Source organism: Apium graveolens, unplaced genomic scaffold (genome assembly GCF_009905375.1).
Source record: "Apium graveolens cultivar Ventura unplaced genomic scaffold, ASM990537v1 ctg5386, whole genome shotgun sequence".
Lineage (NCBI taxonomy): Eukaryota > Viridiplantae > Streptophyta > Magnoliopsida > Apiales > Apiaceae > Apium > Apium graveolens.
The window spans coordinates 15985-29653 of NW_027418951.1; the positions used below are offsets into that span (position 1 = coordinate 15985).

A 13669-nucleotide genomic window follows, 5' to 3' on the forward strand; every position below is an offset into this window, starting at 1 on the left:
TATTAATTCTCTATTAACTAATTAAGTCATTTAATTTAATTAAGAAAATAAATTATATCTGCAAAGATTAATTTATTGATTAATTGAATTAAATTGATTAATTAATTTAGAATTAATATTGAGGATTTACAAGATTTTAATTGGTTTAAAATCTGCTTAAATTCAAAACAAGACAATTCATTTGAACTAGTATGACAATCGGTATGACAATTGATAGTCATACCGAAAGTCATGCCAATACATTTAATTGTCTTATTAGAATTTCTGTTTAGATTAAAATCTGTTATTAATTCAGCAAGACAATTTATTTGAACTAATATGACAATCGGTATGACAATCAATAGTCATACCGAAAGTCTTGCTAGTTCATTTTGATTGTCTTGCTAGTTGTAAATATTGTCATACCGAAAGTCTTGCTGGCCAAAGAGATTGTCATGCCAGTACATTTTTCAGTTCGGTGTTTTGATAAAAGAAGCAGAAGACTTTTATTGATCAACACTCTTACAGAATCCAATCCAACAAACAAAAAAAAACAAGAACACAGCAGCCGCCTAAGAAATATTTCATTGTTCTCTGCTGAAATTCAAAGATCAATTTCTAGATTGCAAAGTTAAATTCAATCAACTAGAAATCATTGTCTTGTTCTTGTGTAACAATCTAGCGGATCAAAATCCCTAGAACTTAATCTCAAATCGTGTTTAGCATTTGATTCTAATTATTGCAAAAATAGAAAAAGTTCATGTCGAATTTATTCTAGATTTGTGATAATTGATTTGAGATTAATACCTTGTAATCGATACAGTTGTTGTAACACCTTTCAAGTTTAATAATATTTTTATTCAACTTGAATTTTGTTTCACATTTTTTATTCCGCATTTATTCGATTATTTGGTACTGTTTGTATTCAACCCCCTCTTCTACAAACACATTGGGACCTAACAATATGTGTGTGTGTGTGTGTGTGATTGGTGTGTTCTTTGAAGAGTCATTTAACCTAAATATTTTTATATGTATGCACCTTTGTTCGTATATGTTTAGTTAATATATTTGTTGATTTTAAGCTACAGTATGAAGTCATTCGTAACTATTTATGGGTACCACCACCGTTATTTGATTCATTTTTCTAAAGTAAAATATGAAGATTGACCAGTTAAGGTAATACCGAATTGTGACACTGATATATTTTGGTTTAGAGATTTGGATAATTTTGCTAAGGAATATGAATATGACCCCTTTGACTTGGTGTATTTTCAAGATGGTATGTTTATTGAGGAGGGTGCAAAATTAGTGTATGATGATAACAATGTAAGGGAAATGGTAGACATTCACATGTCCTTCAATATAATTGATTTATATATTGACCACTACTCGTTAGATGAGGTAATTAACTCACCACAAAAGGGTAATTTGAATGTGAGTAAAAACGTTGAGGTAGGTAGGGAAGATGATTAAATAGGCGGGAAATTTTATGAGTTTAATGATGATCCAAATAATAGTATTGAAACTGAGACTGAGAGTAAAGGTTCTGAGAAGGCTGATGACGATGACATCTTTGTTGATAGTGACGAGGAATTTGTAGAATATAGGGAGAATGAAATCAGAGTTATAAAAAAGATGTGTAAGCGTGCGAATGTTGGAAGTGAAGAAAACCCTTTAGGGTTTACGCTTAGTGATGAGTCAAATTTTGGTTCAACAAAATTGAGGTCTAAGTACGCATCAAGTGAAGATGAGAATAATAAGATTAGGTATATAGGTCCTCCAAATCCTAAAAAAATGAAGGAGAAGTGCAAGGTTGAAGCATGGGGAGGATAATAATGGTATTAACTGGCAAGTTGGGATAAAATTTGCTAGCATTAAAGAATTTAGGGACACGGCTAGGGAGTATTAAGTCAAAGAGAGAAGAAGGGTTTCAATTTGTCACAAATGACCTCAAAGATGTCAAGCGTGTTATGAGGCAGGGTGCAAGTTTTATATATAGTGCAACAAAGATAATAATAGTAAGAATTGCACAATCAAAACTGTTTCTTGAACATAACTGCACAAATCCATATACAAATAAGCTTGCTATTGTGACTAACCTGTGTGAAGTGTATGGTGATATGATTAGAAAAGATCCACAGTGGAGAGTTAAGGACATGGATGAGATAATTAATAAGGAATTGGATATTGAGGTGCCAATAAATAAGGTCCCTAGGATTAGAAATGCAGCTTTAGAGGGTGTGGCTGAAGCCCTTAAGAAGCATTATCCAGGTTAAGAGATTTTGCACATGAGATCTTAAAAAGCAACAAAAAATAGAGTTCCAAATTATAATAACAAGTTTGAATGATAATGACTCAAATAAATTCAAGAGGATATATGTATGTTATCATGCTATGAAGGACAGGTGAAAGGATGGTTGCAGGCCTATTATAGGCCTTGTTGATTGTTTCTTTAAAAAAGTATGTGGGGAAATTGTTGTCTACTGTTGGAAGGGATGGGAACAGATGTTCCCCATTGTATATGTAGTGGTAGAAAGTGAGAATACAGACTTATGGAGGTGGTTTACTGAGTAGCTTAGTGAGGATCTGAACTTTGGGAATTGTGCAGGGTTCACTGTGATTAGTGATCAACAGAAAGGCCAACTGATATATCCAAGGATAAAAAGAGGTTGGATTTGTTGGTTACTAAGTCAAGGAATTGGAGTGGTTCATAGGATGATCAACGGAAGTATGGAGTTAAACAAGGAACTAGAGTTGTGATAGTTGATCTTGAGGCCAAGTCATGCTGCTGCAGGGTGTTTGACCTCACTGTAGTTCCTTGTCAGTATGCAATTGTTGTAATATATGATATGATGCGCCAAGTAAATGACTATGTCTCAGATTTTTATAAGAGAAGCAAGTACTTGGCCTCTTATCAGCATTCATTGGAGGCCATTAATGAAAAAGAGGCCATTAATGGCTCGAGAAGTGGTAGTCCACGAAGGAGGCGCGATACGGGGGCATCATCAAGCCATGGCCAAAGCGAGGGAAATTCTAAGGACTATTTGTTGAAGAAGGGATGCTACGTGTATAAGGGTTCACACATGATGGTGAAGTTTCTAAAGTTGGGGTCACTGAGTGTGATGATCCAACGGGAGGAGGAAGAGCTAAGGAGGTTGTCGACCTTGGAATGGGCGGAGTCGCCACCTTTGAAACCAAGGGTGGAATACCTTGGGAGTAAGAGGATTGTTGATGACGATTGACCCTCAACAAAGATGGAGCAAGAATGCCAAGCTAATAAGGGGGACAAGGCGGCCAGAGAAGATGCCAAAGGCTACATAACCAAGGGTAATCCAAAGTATCCTAAGGGGAAAAGAGCCAAGGATAAGGGTCATGTGTTGCAGGGCAAAGTGGGGCACCATGCCGATGTTATCGAACCATTTCAACAAAAGTTGGGCACACGAGTTGGGTATGAGTCACCACAAATATCTCATACAAAAGTCGAGGTCGATGCGAAGTGAAGAAAATATTTGGTGAGCGGCTAGTAAAAATCAAGGGATTGACACTAAGTAGACAATAATTTGTGAGGTGAAAGGGTGTAGCACCGAGTTAGGCGACGAGGGTGTTGGAGCCAAACTTGGAGCAACACCAAGAGGCGTTGAAGTGTTATTGGGAGGCGACAACGTCGACAAATTCAGTGGGGGAGAGTGTCACGCCCTATCAAAATTTAACCTCTTAATGCGTGGAAGAATCTAGAGAAGATCAGAATGTATGAAAGACTCTAAAATATAGCGAAATATTATAGAGATCTCTAGAAGGCTGTTATAACGGAAGAAAGAAAGATCATAATAAACATAAAGAAAGAACTCATAAAATAGGCAATAGAGAAAAGTTTTATTAATTTTGAGGATACAGATTACAACATACGTTTAGGTTATGAACTGGAGAGTTTATATAGTACTCTTAGACGGTTATAGAAAAGCCCATAAAATAGGCCAAACACATCAATTTAAGGCATATTATAACAAAGGCACTAGGGAATTCATGAAGAATCTAGAAGATAACGGAACGTTGTGGAGTTTCGTGGAATCTTCCGGAACTTTCAAGAGCTTAGGAGCTTTATAGAGATTTTTTATGTGAACTTGTGTATATTCTACTAAAATAATGTATAGATACGTAGCAGAATTATCTAGAATCTTGCGGAATGTACATGTTCTAGAATTATCTTCAAGTGGTGGAGGAACCCTATAAAAGGGCGAGACCCCTCACTTGGAGTGGCATATAGGAAATTATGTGAGTGCAAGATAAAGTAAGAGCATTCAAATGTGAGGCATGCGTGATTATCTTGTGAGGGAAGTGCTAAGTTTTATAATACTAGCAAGAGGCTAGTGTGGATCAACGGGATTTAACTATTGTAATATTGGGTTACTAATAAAGAAGGATCTTTGTTAGTAAGTTTGTGTTTGTCCAATCTTATCATTTATCTTATATTTGTTGCATAAGTGCTCAGGTGACATTTGGTTTAAGGTTGGTGTAGTAGTTCGTTTGGTGGGCAACAAGTGCTAGATGTCGGCACAATTGGCTTAGAAAGGGGAGGAATTCTAAGGCCGTGACATATAGCTATCTTTAGTCCTAAATATAAGATCACCTATTTATTTATACATTTATAAGATCAAGTATATCTATGCATTGAAGTAGATTTTTTTATTTTGGTCTTATGTTATAACTATAAGGCCCACTATAACTATTCATTGGACTTGCTCTAAGCACTAACACCATGACTCGAACATGGACGGTATCTTTTCCGTCCCTTTGAATTTGACGCCATCCCCTTAATAGCACCAATTTAGCTAATATTATAATATAAGGTCCCACCATATTAGAAATTCCCTTATAATGAAAACTATAAATAAAAATAAAAAATTTCTAAATCACATCGAGATATAGTACATATTTGATATAACACATATGGTATGCAAATTGATCGTCTGGAAAGGAGAAAAATATTGTGAATTTAGATTTAAAAAAACTCACCGATTAACGAAAAAATCAAATTAGAAACAGAGGGGATTAACTGAAGTTCAATGTGCAAGTGTGTATTTTTAATGATGTATTGTACAATTAGAGTATAGTTTTCCCCAAATTTTGGATATGGCCTCTAAACAAGCCAACATTAGATTTTCTCAAAATTGGGCCAATGCGACTGAGTTGTAGAGAGTTAGGACTCCAGCCCACCTCACATAATATAAAATATTTAGGCTCAGCCTAATGAAGACATTAGAGATGGAAGAAAATCCTAACGACATACATAAAATCAAGGAAAGCGTGGTAAGAGCTCTGGCCCATTATGCCAAAAAGGAGTTCCGACCCACTGCTCTAGCAATGATTCTTGTTCACCTCTCTTAGGGGTACAGGCTCACCTTTTTAAGGGATTCCGTCCCACCCCTCTAGCAGGGGTTGTAGCTTACCTCTCTAAGGGGTACGTGCTCACCTCTCTAAGAGATTGGAGCCTACCTTTATATAAGAGATTTAGGATCAATTCAGGCTTTCCTCTCATTCATGGGTTCGAGCTCTCCTCTCAATCATGGGTTCGACTCTCCTCTCACTCACGGGTACAGGTTCACCTCTCACTCATGAATTAGGGCTCTCTATGCTAGCAAATTCAGGCTTCTTCATTAGCAAATATACCGGTTCTTCTCTCTCTTTTTGCTAGAAGAGGTTCGGGCTCTCTTCGCTAGAAAATATTCGGGCTCTCACATCTCTAAAGAATTCGGGCTCTCTATTCTAGCAGAGATTCAGAATCTCTTCACTAGTAGAGATTCAAGCTCTTCTCTCTCGGTGCTAGCAGAGATTCCGACCATCCTTTTTTTTCCCTGCCAAAGATTTAGGCTCTCTTCGCTAGCAGAGTTTCGGACTTTCTTTGCTAGTAGAGATTCAAAATCTCCCTCTCTCAGAGATTCGGGATCTCATCTCTCTTCAATATTTGGGCTCTCCTCTCTCTAAGGGATTCGGACTCTCATCTCTAACAGAGAAACGATCTCTCCTCTCTCTCATGGATTTAGAAGGTGGAAGGAACCCACGACACTTAGACTATTATGAAGACTTAAAGTGAGATGAGATGTCAGCCGACTTACATCATGAAAACATATACATTAAAATGAGGAAAAATGAAGTGAGGGAAGGCCCCACCATAAGGGCCGGTGCGAGCCGAGAAGACCATGTCGGCTCGCATAACCCATTTTTTATTATAATATGGATAATGAGTCATATATAACTGGGCCATTTATAAGTTTCGAGGCTGAAACAGGATATATCTACAATCATGGAAAGAAATACGGAGATGCCGCGAGATTATAGGGAAACGTGTGGGCCGGTTGAGATTTACGTGATTAATTGGCTTAAGGCTTGATTTATATATATGTTTAGGTTGTATGAGCTTAAAATCCCTAACCCTCATCGTATGACTTATTTTCCAACAATTACGTAAGACTTGATCCTTATAAATATGGTACATATGCACCATATCAGATTATGTGATTATATGAATTGACACTCGACAAAGAGTAAGAGAAAGAATCCACTATTTATTCATTTCTTAAGGAGTCATCATGTAAGACTAGCCACCACCACAAATAACCTTATGGCACTACCAAATACCATCCTAAATCTTTATTTCGGCCACGAACCTGTAAAATAATGGTGTACCAAATTACCCCCTACAACAAGGACTATAAGATTGAATTAAATCAATGCTCTCTTTAGTTCCTAGTTTTCTTTTTATGGTGAGGGTTTATTTGATAATCTCTCTCTATATATAGTATATATATGTGTGTGAATGAGTAAAAGTAAATGAAAAAGTTATATTATAAAATCGATGATTTCAAGGGGTTGATAATAATTCATGAATTATAATTCTTTTTTTGATTTTAATTATATACGAATTTAAACAGAATTGATTAAAAATTTTAAAGAGCCTCAATGATTTGATGGAGCTTTTTCAGAAATAAATTAAAATCTCGTGGTTTAGAGAGATGTTAAACAATTAAAAATACACTAGAAAATTTATCAAAATCTACCAATTTATGAAAGAAAACAAAATTTTTGGACTTTTGAATAGTATAAGATTTTACTGAATTTTTTAAAATCCAAATTAAATGAAACAAGATTTTAATGGATTTTTAACATTTAGATTAATTAACCCAAGATTTTAATGAATGTTTTATAATCCAAATTAATATTTTCCAGATTTTAAAAAATCTCCTTAAAAGTTTTGATTGATACATTCCCGGAGAGTATACCCTATTTTAATAAATAAATTAATGGAGTATAATTTTAATTATGGGAATAATTAAAATCTAAATCTGCATTTTCTGAAAAGATTGTAAAAAATCATAAGAAATAAATAGGAGACATGCATTGGCTAGACAACTGTTTTTTGACACGCAAGTAACTTGGTCATTTTGTTGATTGCAAAAAGTCCAAAACATTTTTTTCCATATCATTTTTCTGGATTCTTGTATATAAATTCATATTCTTCATTATAGAAATTTCAGACACAAGTACAAATAGACAACAACATTGACTTCTAATTCTACTAGTATTTGTGTTACACTTTTATTGGGATTTTGATTTGATTTTTCAAACAATATTATCCCACAACAAGAAGAAAAAATAAATCTTGAAATGATCCTAGCCATAATTACAGCCATCTTCATTCTTTAAATACAGTTTAGGAGCCAAAGGCCAGTATTGAAACTTTCAAACACTTGTCCTGATTCAAAGAACCTGGACTAATTTTGATTTTCTATTCTTACTCATCCTCCTAATATTTCTCTAATCATATATACACATTTTTTTAATTTTTTTTCACCAGTTCTCACCAAAATCCAAACTGGGTAATTGTTATCTCAGCCTCTGTTTTCTTTTCATTGTTATAGTATACCTACAATGTTGTCATTTTACTCCTACCTTGTTTTTGATATTTTTGTGCACCAAAGTTCTCATACATCATATGCATGTTATTCACACTGTTCTCACGTTAAAACGTGTTCTCCGGGTTTTGAAATATATATATATATATATATATATTGGTGTTCTTTTTACAGAAGATTTTGTCTTTTGTACTTTTTGCAGTTGAAGTTGTGGGAGGTGGAGAATTGGGAATGTGGGCACTCTGTATGGCATCCATAAAAAAGCTTGTATTGACAAAAAAAGGTGGAGAAACAGAGGTGAGAAATAAGAGTTGGATTTTTATAGATTTAATATTACTTTTCGACCTTTATGATTATGAAAAGACAGATTCTGATTTCTTAAAATACCATGTTTGTGTTTTGTTTAATCATGATCATCATTGTTAGGTAGACCCAAAGATAAGTTATCTGGGATTGTTTATGCCAGTCTAAGTCATTTCAGGCTTTGCTTTCCATAGTTATGATTTTATATTGTTTAGTAGAATTTAAGTTGCTAATGTTGTTTCAACCTCAAGAAAATTAAGTCAAGGTTAATGTGGATAATTCAGTAGTACATAGGTAATCCAAGTAGAAATTTATGAGTTAGTATAGACAGGATGGAAGTTTGCTGGTGTTATAATCTCTGTAGATGTTATCTTATTCTGTTCTTATATACAGAAAGCATAGATTTTTAAACTCGAAGGCATAGAGAGGATTCGAAATCATGAACAAAGAGAGGGGAAAGAGATTAAAGTTTGTAAAAAGAAAGTAAGAAGAATATCTGCATGTTCCTCCTTTTAGTTAGCAGTACTCAGCACCTCACAGCTACTGACTTATGATCGTATAACTCGTACTTGAAAGATTTGATGGATTCCTTTCGATTGATGGTCCATATTAATAAAGGATCATCTGCACTTTGGATGGCTCTGCGCGATGAACATAAATGTTCATTGTTCTTACACCTCATTAAGTTTAGTTTCTGTAACATTAGTAAACAGTGTTTTTTGCTGAAAGAGTCATGATCTACATGATAGTTTAAAGAAAGGTAGATTCTTGTAGTCAACTTAAGGGTTCCTAAGCTAATATGGCAGCACTTACTATGGATTGTTTATAGCTGACATTAATGAAAACTGTAACTGTCACATGCTTAATCTCTTATCTAAGTTACTCCTTTAGGTCTAATGAATCTGGTATGTTTTAGATCTAGGTTCATTCCCAATCTCACTCTTATGATGTGGCTTCCTCTCTATTTCTTTTTTTTGGTTGACTTTTATGATCTCTGCCTTATATAAGTAACAGCTTATGTATTTGTTTTCATAACCACATACTACAAACTAGTGTATGTAGTTCAGCAGATAGCAGTTGAACTAAACACCAGCTTCTGTATTGGTTCTTCATTGTATTGAGTTTGTCGAATATATGAGCACCTTGTAAGCTCTTTACTAATCTTGGTAACTGTTGAGACAATATTATATTGAGTTTGTAGGCTTTCTGTACTGTAAAATAATTCGGTGCAGAGGTTGATTTCTTTCCTTTTTTTGAAGTTCTCTTCCGATGAGTAATCGTATAAGTAACAATATGGGAGCAGACGATACAGATAATACAAGTTTGCATTCATTACCTCTTGGTCCAGAAGAATTGCCATATGTTCACAAGGTGGGAGTGCCTCCAAAACCAAAACTACTAAAGGAAATCACAGATACTCTGAAAGAAACGTTCTTGCCAGATGATCCATTACGTCCATTCAAGAAACAGCCACGAAGGAGGAAGTTAGTCCTTGGCCTTCAAACTGTATTCCCTATACTTGAATGGGGAAGAGATTACAATCTTTCAAAGTTTAAAGGTGATCTTATTGCGGGGCTTACCATTGCAAGTCTCTGTATTCCTCAGGTAAATAACTACACTGCATGATTTGGAAGTTCTTCATGTTAGACAGTTATAACTTTCTTTAACCTTCATCTATACAGGACATTGGCTACTCGAAACTTGCCCACTTGGATCCACAATTCGGGTTATGTGAGTTTTTCTGTTTCCATCCCTATTTGTCTTTTCAGAGAACCATTCATCATACTTATGTGTTTATGTTAATATTCCATCACAGATAGTAGCTTCATTCCACCTCTTATATATGCCTTCATGGGTAGTTCAAGAGATATTGCAATAGGACCAGTGGCAGTGGTCTCCCTCTTGCTGGGCACTTTGCTACAAGACGAGATTGATCCTGTTAAGAACAAACTTGAATATCAACGCCTTGCATTCACAGCGACATTCTTCGCTGGTGTCACTCAAGCCACACTTGGTTTTTTCAGGTATAAGAAATTCTAATAACAAAAAATACTGCAATGAAAGCTATATCCCCCAACAATTCTTGCGAGGAACCTTCCATTATATAAGGATTTTTCGTCCATTTCAGATTGGGTTTCTTGATTGACTTCCTATCACATGCTGCCATTGTGGGGTTTATGGCTGGAGCTGCCATTACAATTGCACTTCAACAACTTAAAGGTTTGCTTGGTATCAAGAAATTTACAACAAAGACTGATATTATATCTGTTATGAAATCAGTGTTTGGCGCAGTACATCATGGGGTAAGTGCATTATCTTTTATTCTTAGCAAAAATTTGTTATAATCAGCTGTATGTTGGTATCAAATGTTTTTTTTCTATTATAGTGGAACTGGCAGACAATACTTATTGGAGTATCCTTCCTCGTGTTCCTTTTGTTCGCCAAGTACATCGTAAGAGTCCTTTTTGCTGGTTTTTCCCCTCGTATCACTTGTTAAGTTTCTTGTAGCCAAGCTCATTCTTTTATTTGATCAGGGAAAGAAGAACAGGAAGCTATTTTGGATACCTGCAATTGCTCCATTACTTTCTGTCATCATCTCGACCTTCTTTGTGTATATTACCCATGCTGAAAGGGATGGTGTTCAAATTGTATGTAGCAACTGATCAACATCTACAAATGGGTACAAATACCAATTTACACTGCCTTATTTCTGCGGTTAATAAATTTTTCCTCTTGCAGGTAAGACACATCAAGCAAGGTGTTAATCCATCAAGTGTTGATAAAATATATTTTACCGGTGACTATCTTGTCAAAGGTTTTAGGATCGGTGTTGTGGCAGGCATGATAGCTCTTACTGTATGAAAAAATTCTGACACCATCCTAATCTCATTCAGTTCACCAAAGGTCAATTTTAAGTTACTTAATGCAATTTACTGGAATGTAGGAAGCCGTTGCGATTGGAAGAACATTTGCATCTATGAAAGACTATCAGATAGATGGAAACAAAGAAATGGTAGCACTAGGGACAATGAACATTGTGGGCTCAATGACATCCTGTTATGTCGCTACAGGTTTGCTGATATCGATCCTCTTCTTTACTTTCCTATCGTCTTTCAATTGATTTTTAGTATTGATTATAAATGGCTCTACCGTTCTTGCAGGTTCCTTCTCTCGCTCAGCAGTGAACTACATGGCAGGATGTTGTTCAGCAGTCTCCAACATTGTAATGTCGGCTGTTGTACTACTAACTCTGGTAGTAATAACACCATTGTTTTACTACACTCCCAATGCAATCCTTGCCTCCATCATTATATCTGCTGTTCTCGGGCTTATTGACTTGGATGCTGTAGTTCTTATCTGGAAGATCGATAAATTTGATTTTGTTGCTTGCATGGGAGCATTTTTTGGCGTAGTTTTTGCTTCAGTTGAAGTTGGTCTCTTGATTGCGGTAACTGACTGACATCATTTTTCAGCAGATGTTGATCTGCATATCAAAGTTTAATGAATTTGGTTTATGGTTTTTTCAACTTCATCGTTTATATCACAGGTATCTATCTCCTTTGCCAAAATTCTCCTACAAGTGACTAGGCCACGAACAGCAGCACTAGGGAGGATCCCAAGGACTAGTGTTTACCGGAACTTGCAGCAATATCCTGAAGCAACAAGAGTTCCTGGTGTTCTGATAATCAGAGTTGATTCCGCAATTTACTTCTCCAACTCCAACTATATTAAGGAGAGGTATTGCTTCTCTGCATGCTTCTTCTTTAAGTAGTGGTACTGTCAATGTATATTTCAAGGTGTACCTGAAACACATGGTTATATTTGTTTTCTGTTGAAAAACCAAGAATTAAGAATTGTAGCCATAGAACAAGCCTCAACGAGACGTATATACAAACGATATCAATGGCAGTACTTTGATATTTTGCAGGATTCTGAGATGGATACTGGATGAGGAAGAAACACTGGCTGAACATAAACAGCCCGGAATCCAAAGCCTAGTACTTGACATGTCACGTAAACATTTTCTACTCTACTAATATCGTTTGAGCTTGCTCTTACACCATGATAGTTCAGACACGAATCTGCCATAAAATTTCAATACAATTTGTTCTTCTTTTCTTCTGTTGCAGCTGTTACAGACATTGACACTAGCGGTATTCAAGCCCTAGAAGAACTGTATAGGAGTCTCCAGAAAAAGTCGATTCAGGTAGCAAATTCATAAACAATTGAGTTGCATCGACTTCTGATAACATCCGATCAAATTAACTTATTTTCTTGATTTCTTTGATATAAACAGCTCAATCTAGCAAATCCAGGGCAAGTTGTACATGACAAACTACATGCATCTGAGTTTGCAAACTTGCTCGGAGAAGACAAGATCTTCCTCAGAGTTGCCGATGCAATTGTGATGTGTGCTCCCAAACTCGAGCAAGTTTGAATTTATACATATCCATCTGTAGTTCTGTACCATATATTTTATGATCATCAGTTGATCAATACATTAAACCAGTTGCTTGGTACATGATCCAGGCCCTATCCTTGATGTAACTATATGCCGGAAAAGTCTGTTTTTGTTGAGGAATGCATATGAATTTCAGTCTTACTTTACTCTTGCAGTGAATACAAAATTATCACCACAAGAAGTTGCTACTGCTATTTTTCTTGTTTCTATAAATCCAATATTTGTCGTCTTATAAACATCTGTTCAACAACTCGCGCTTTCACCACATCATCATAAACATCTGTTCAACAACTCGCGCTTTCACCACATCATCATAATTAACCACTTCCACCAAATCATCAGAATTAGCCTTGTTAGAATATCAATATAAGATCATGGAAATGACCTTCCTCTAAAACCTCAAGGTATTACAGGAGGTTTAGGTTTTAGAGGAAGGCCCTTCACATGATGTTACTGACCGTGGGAGATTACTGGTCTTTTGTTGCCTGTTCGTTTCTTCTCAATTTTGAGAAAAAAGTGTAAACTGCAGATTCATTTTCATCTCTTTACATTAATGTAAAGCGTTCTATTTCTCTTGTATATATTATGTACTGGCATCTATTTTCCATCTCCTACATCCTTGAATTCCATTCTAGTTTCAGTACAGGACATCATCTGTAAATGAAATTATGAGAAGATTGTTGGTGAAGATAGGCTTAATATGTATGTGCACCAGCCAGCGCGAAAGGGGAGGGGGGGGGGGTTATGCAGTCAATATATTACAGAAATTAAGATGTAGAGCCAGCTTCACTAAACATCAAACAATCGCAAATAGTACATTGTAAGAGTTATCAAAACATTTAGCAGAAAAGTGAAAAACATTTCAATACTATTTTCGACTTGCAATTTTAGAACATGTCTCTTGCAATCGTACTCCATTGAAGGCAAACAAAAGACAATGCTGTTTGTTACTGCAATAATGTCTTCAATTGGTTGTTCATATAGCAGTAAGCAAGGGGATTCTAACGCTTACTGG

General features: G+C 35.7%; 1 protein-coding gene across 1 annotated transcript; it reads left to right on the forward strand.

The window, feature by feature from the left end:
• The first annotated feature begins 7702 nt into the window (after positions 1-7702).
• On the forward strand, positions 7703-12795 carry LOC141702629 (sulfate transporter 1.3-like). The gene is made up of 15 exons (XM_074506279.1): positions 7703-7853; positions 8092-8186; positions 9452-9797; positions 9875-9923; positions 10009-10216; positions 10321-10495; positions 10579-10644; positions 10727-10840; positions 10932-11048; positions 11137-11263; positions 11354-11640; positions 11740-11930; positions 12121-12206; positions 12323-12399; positions 12490-12795. Exons 3-15 carry the CDS (start codon positions 9462-9464, stop codon positions 12628-12630), a joined length of 1974 nt encoding a protein of 657 aa, XP_074362380.1. The 5' UTR covers positions 7703-7853; positions 8092-8186; positions 9452-9461; the 3' UTR covers positions 12631-12795.
• The last annotated feature ends 874 nt before the right edge of the window (positions 12796-13669 follow it).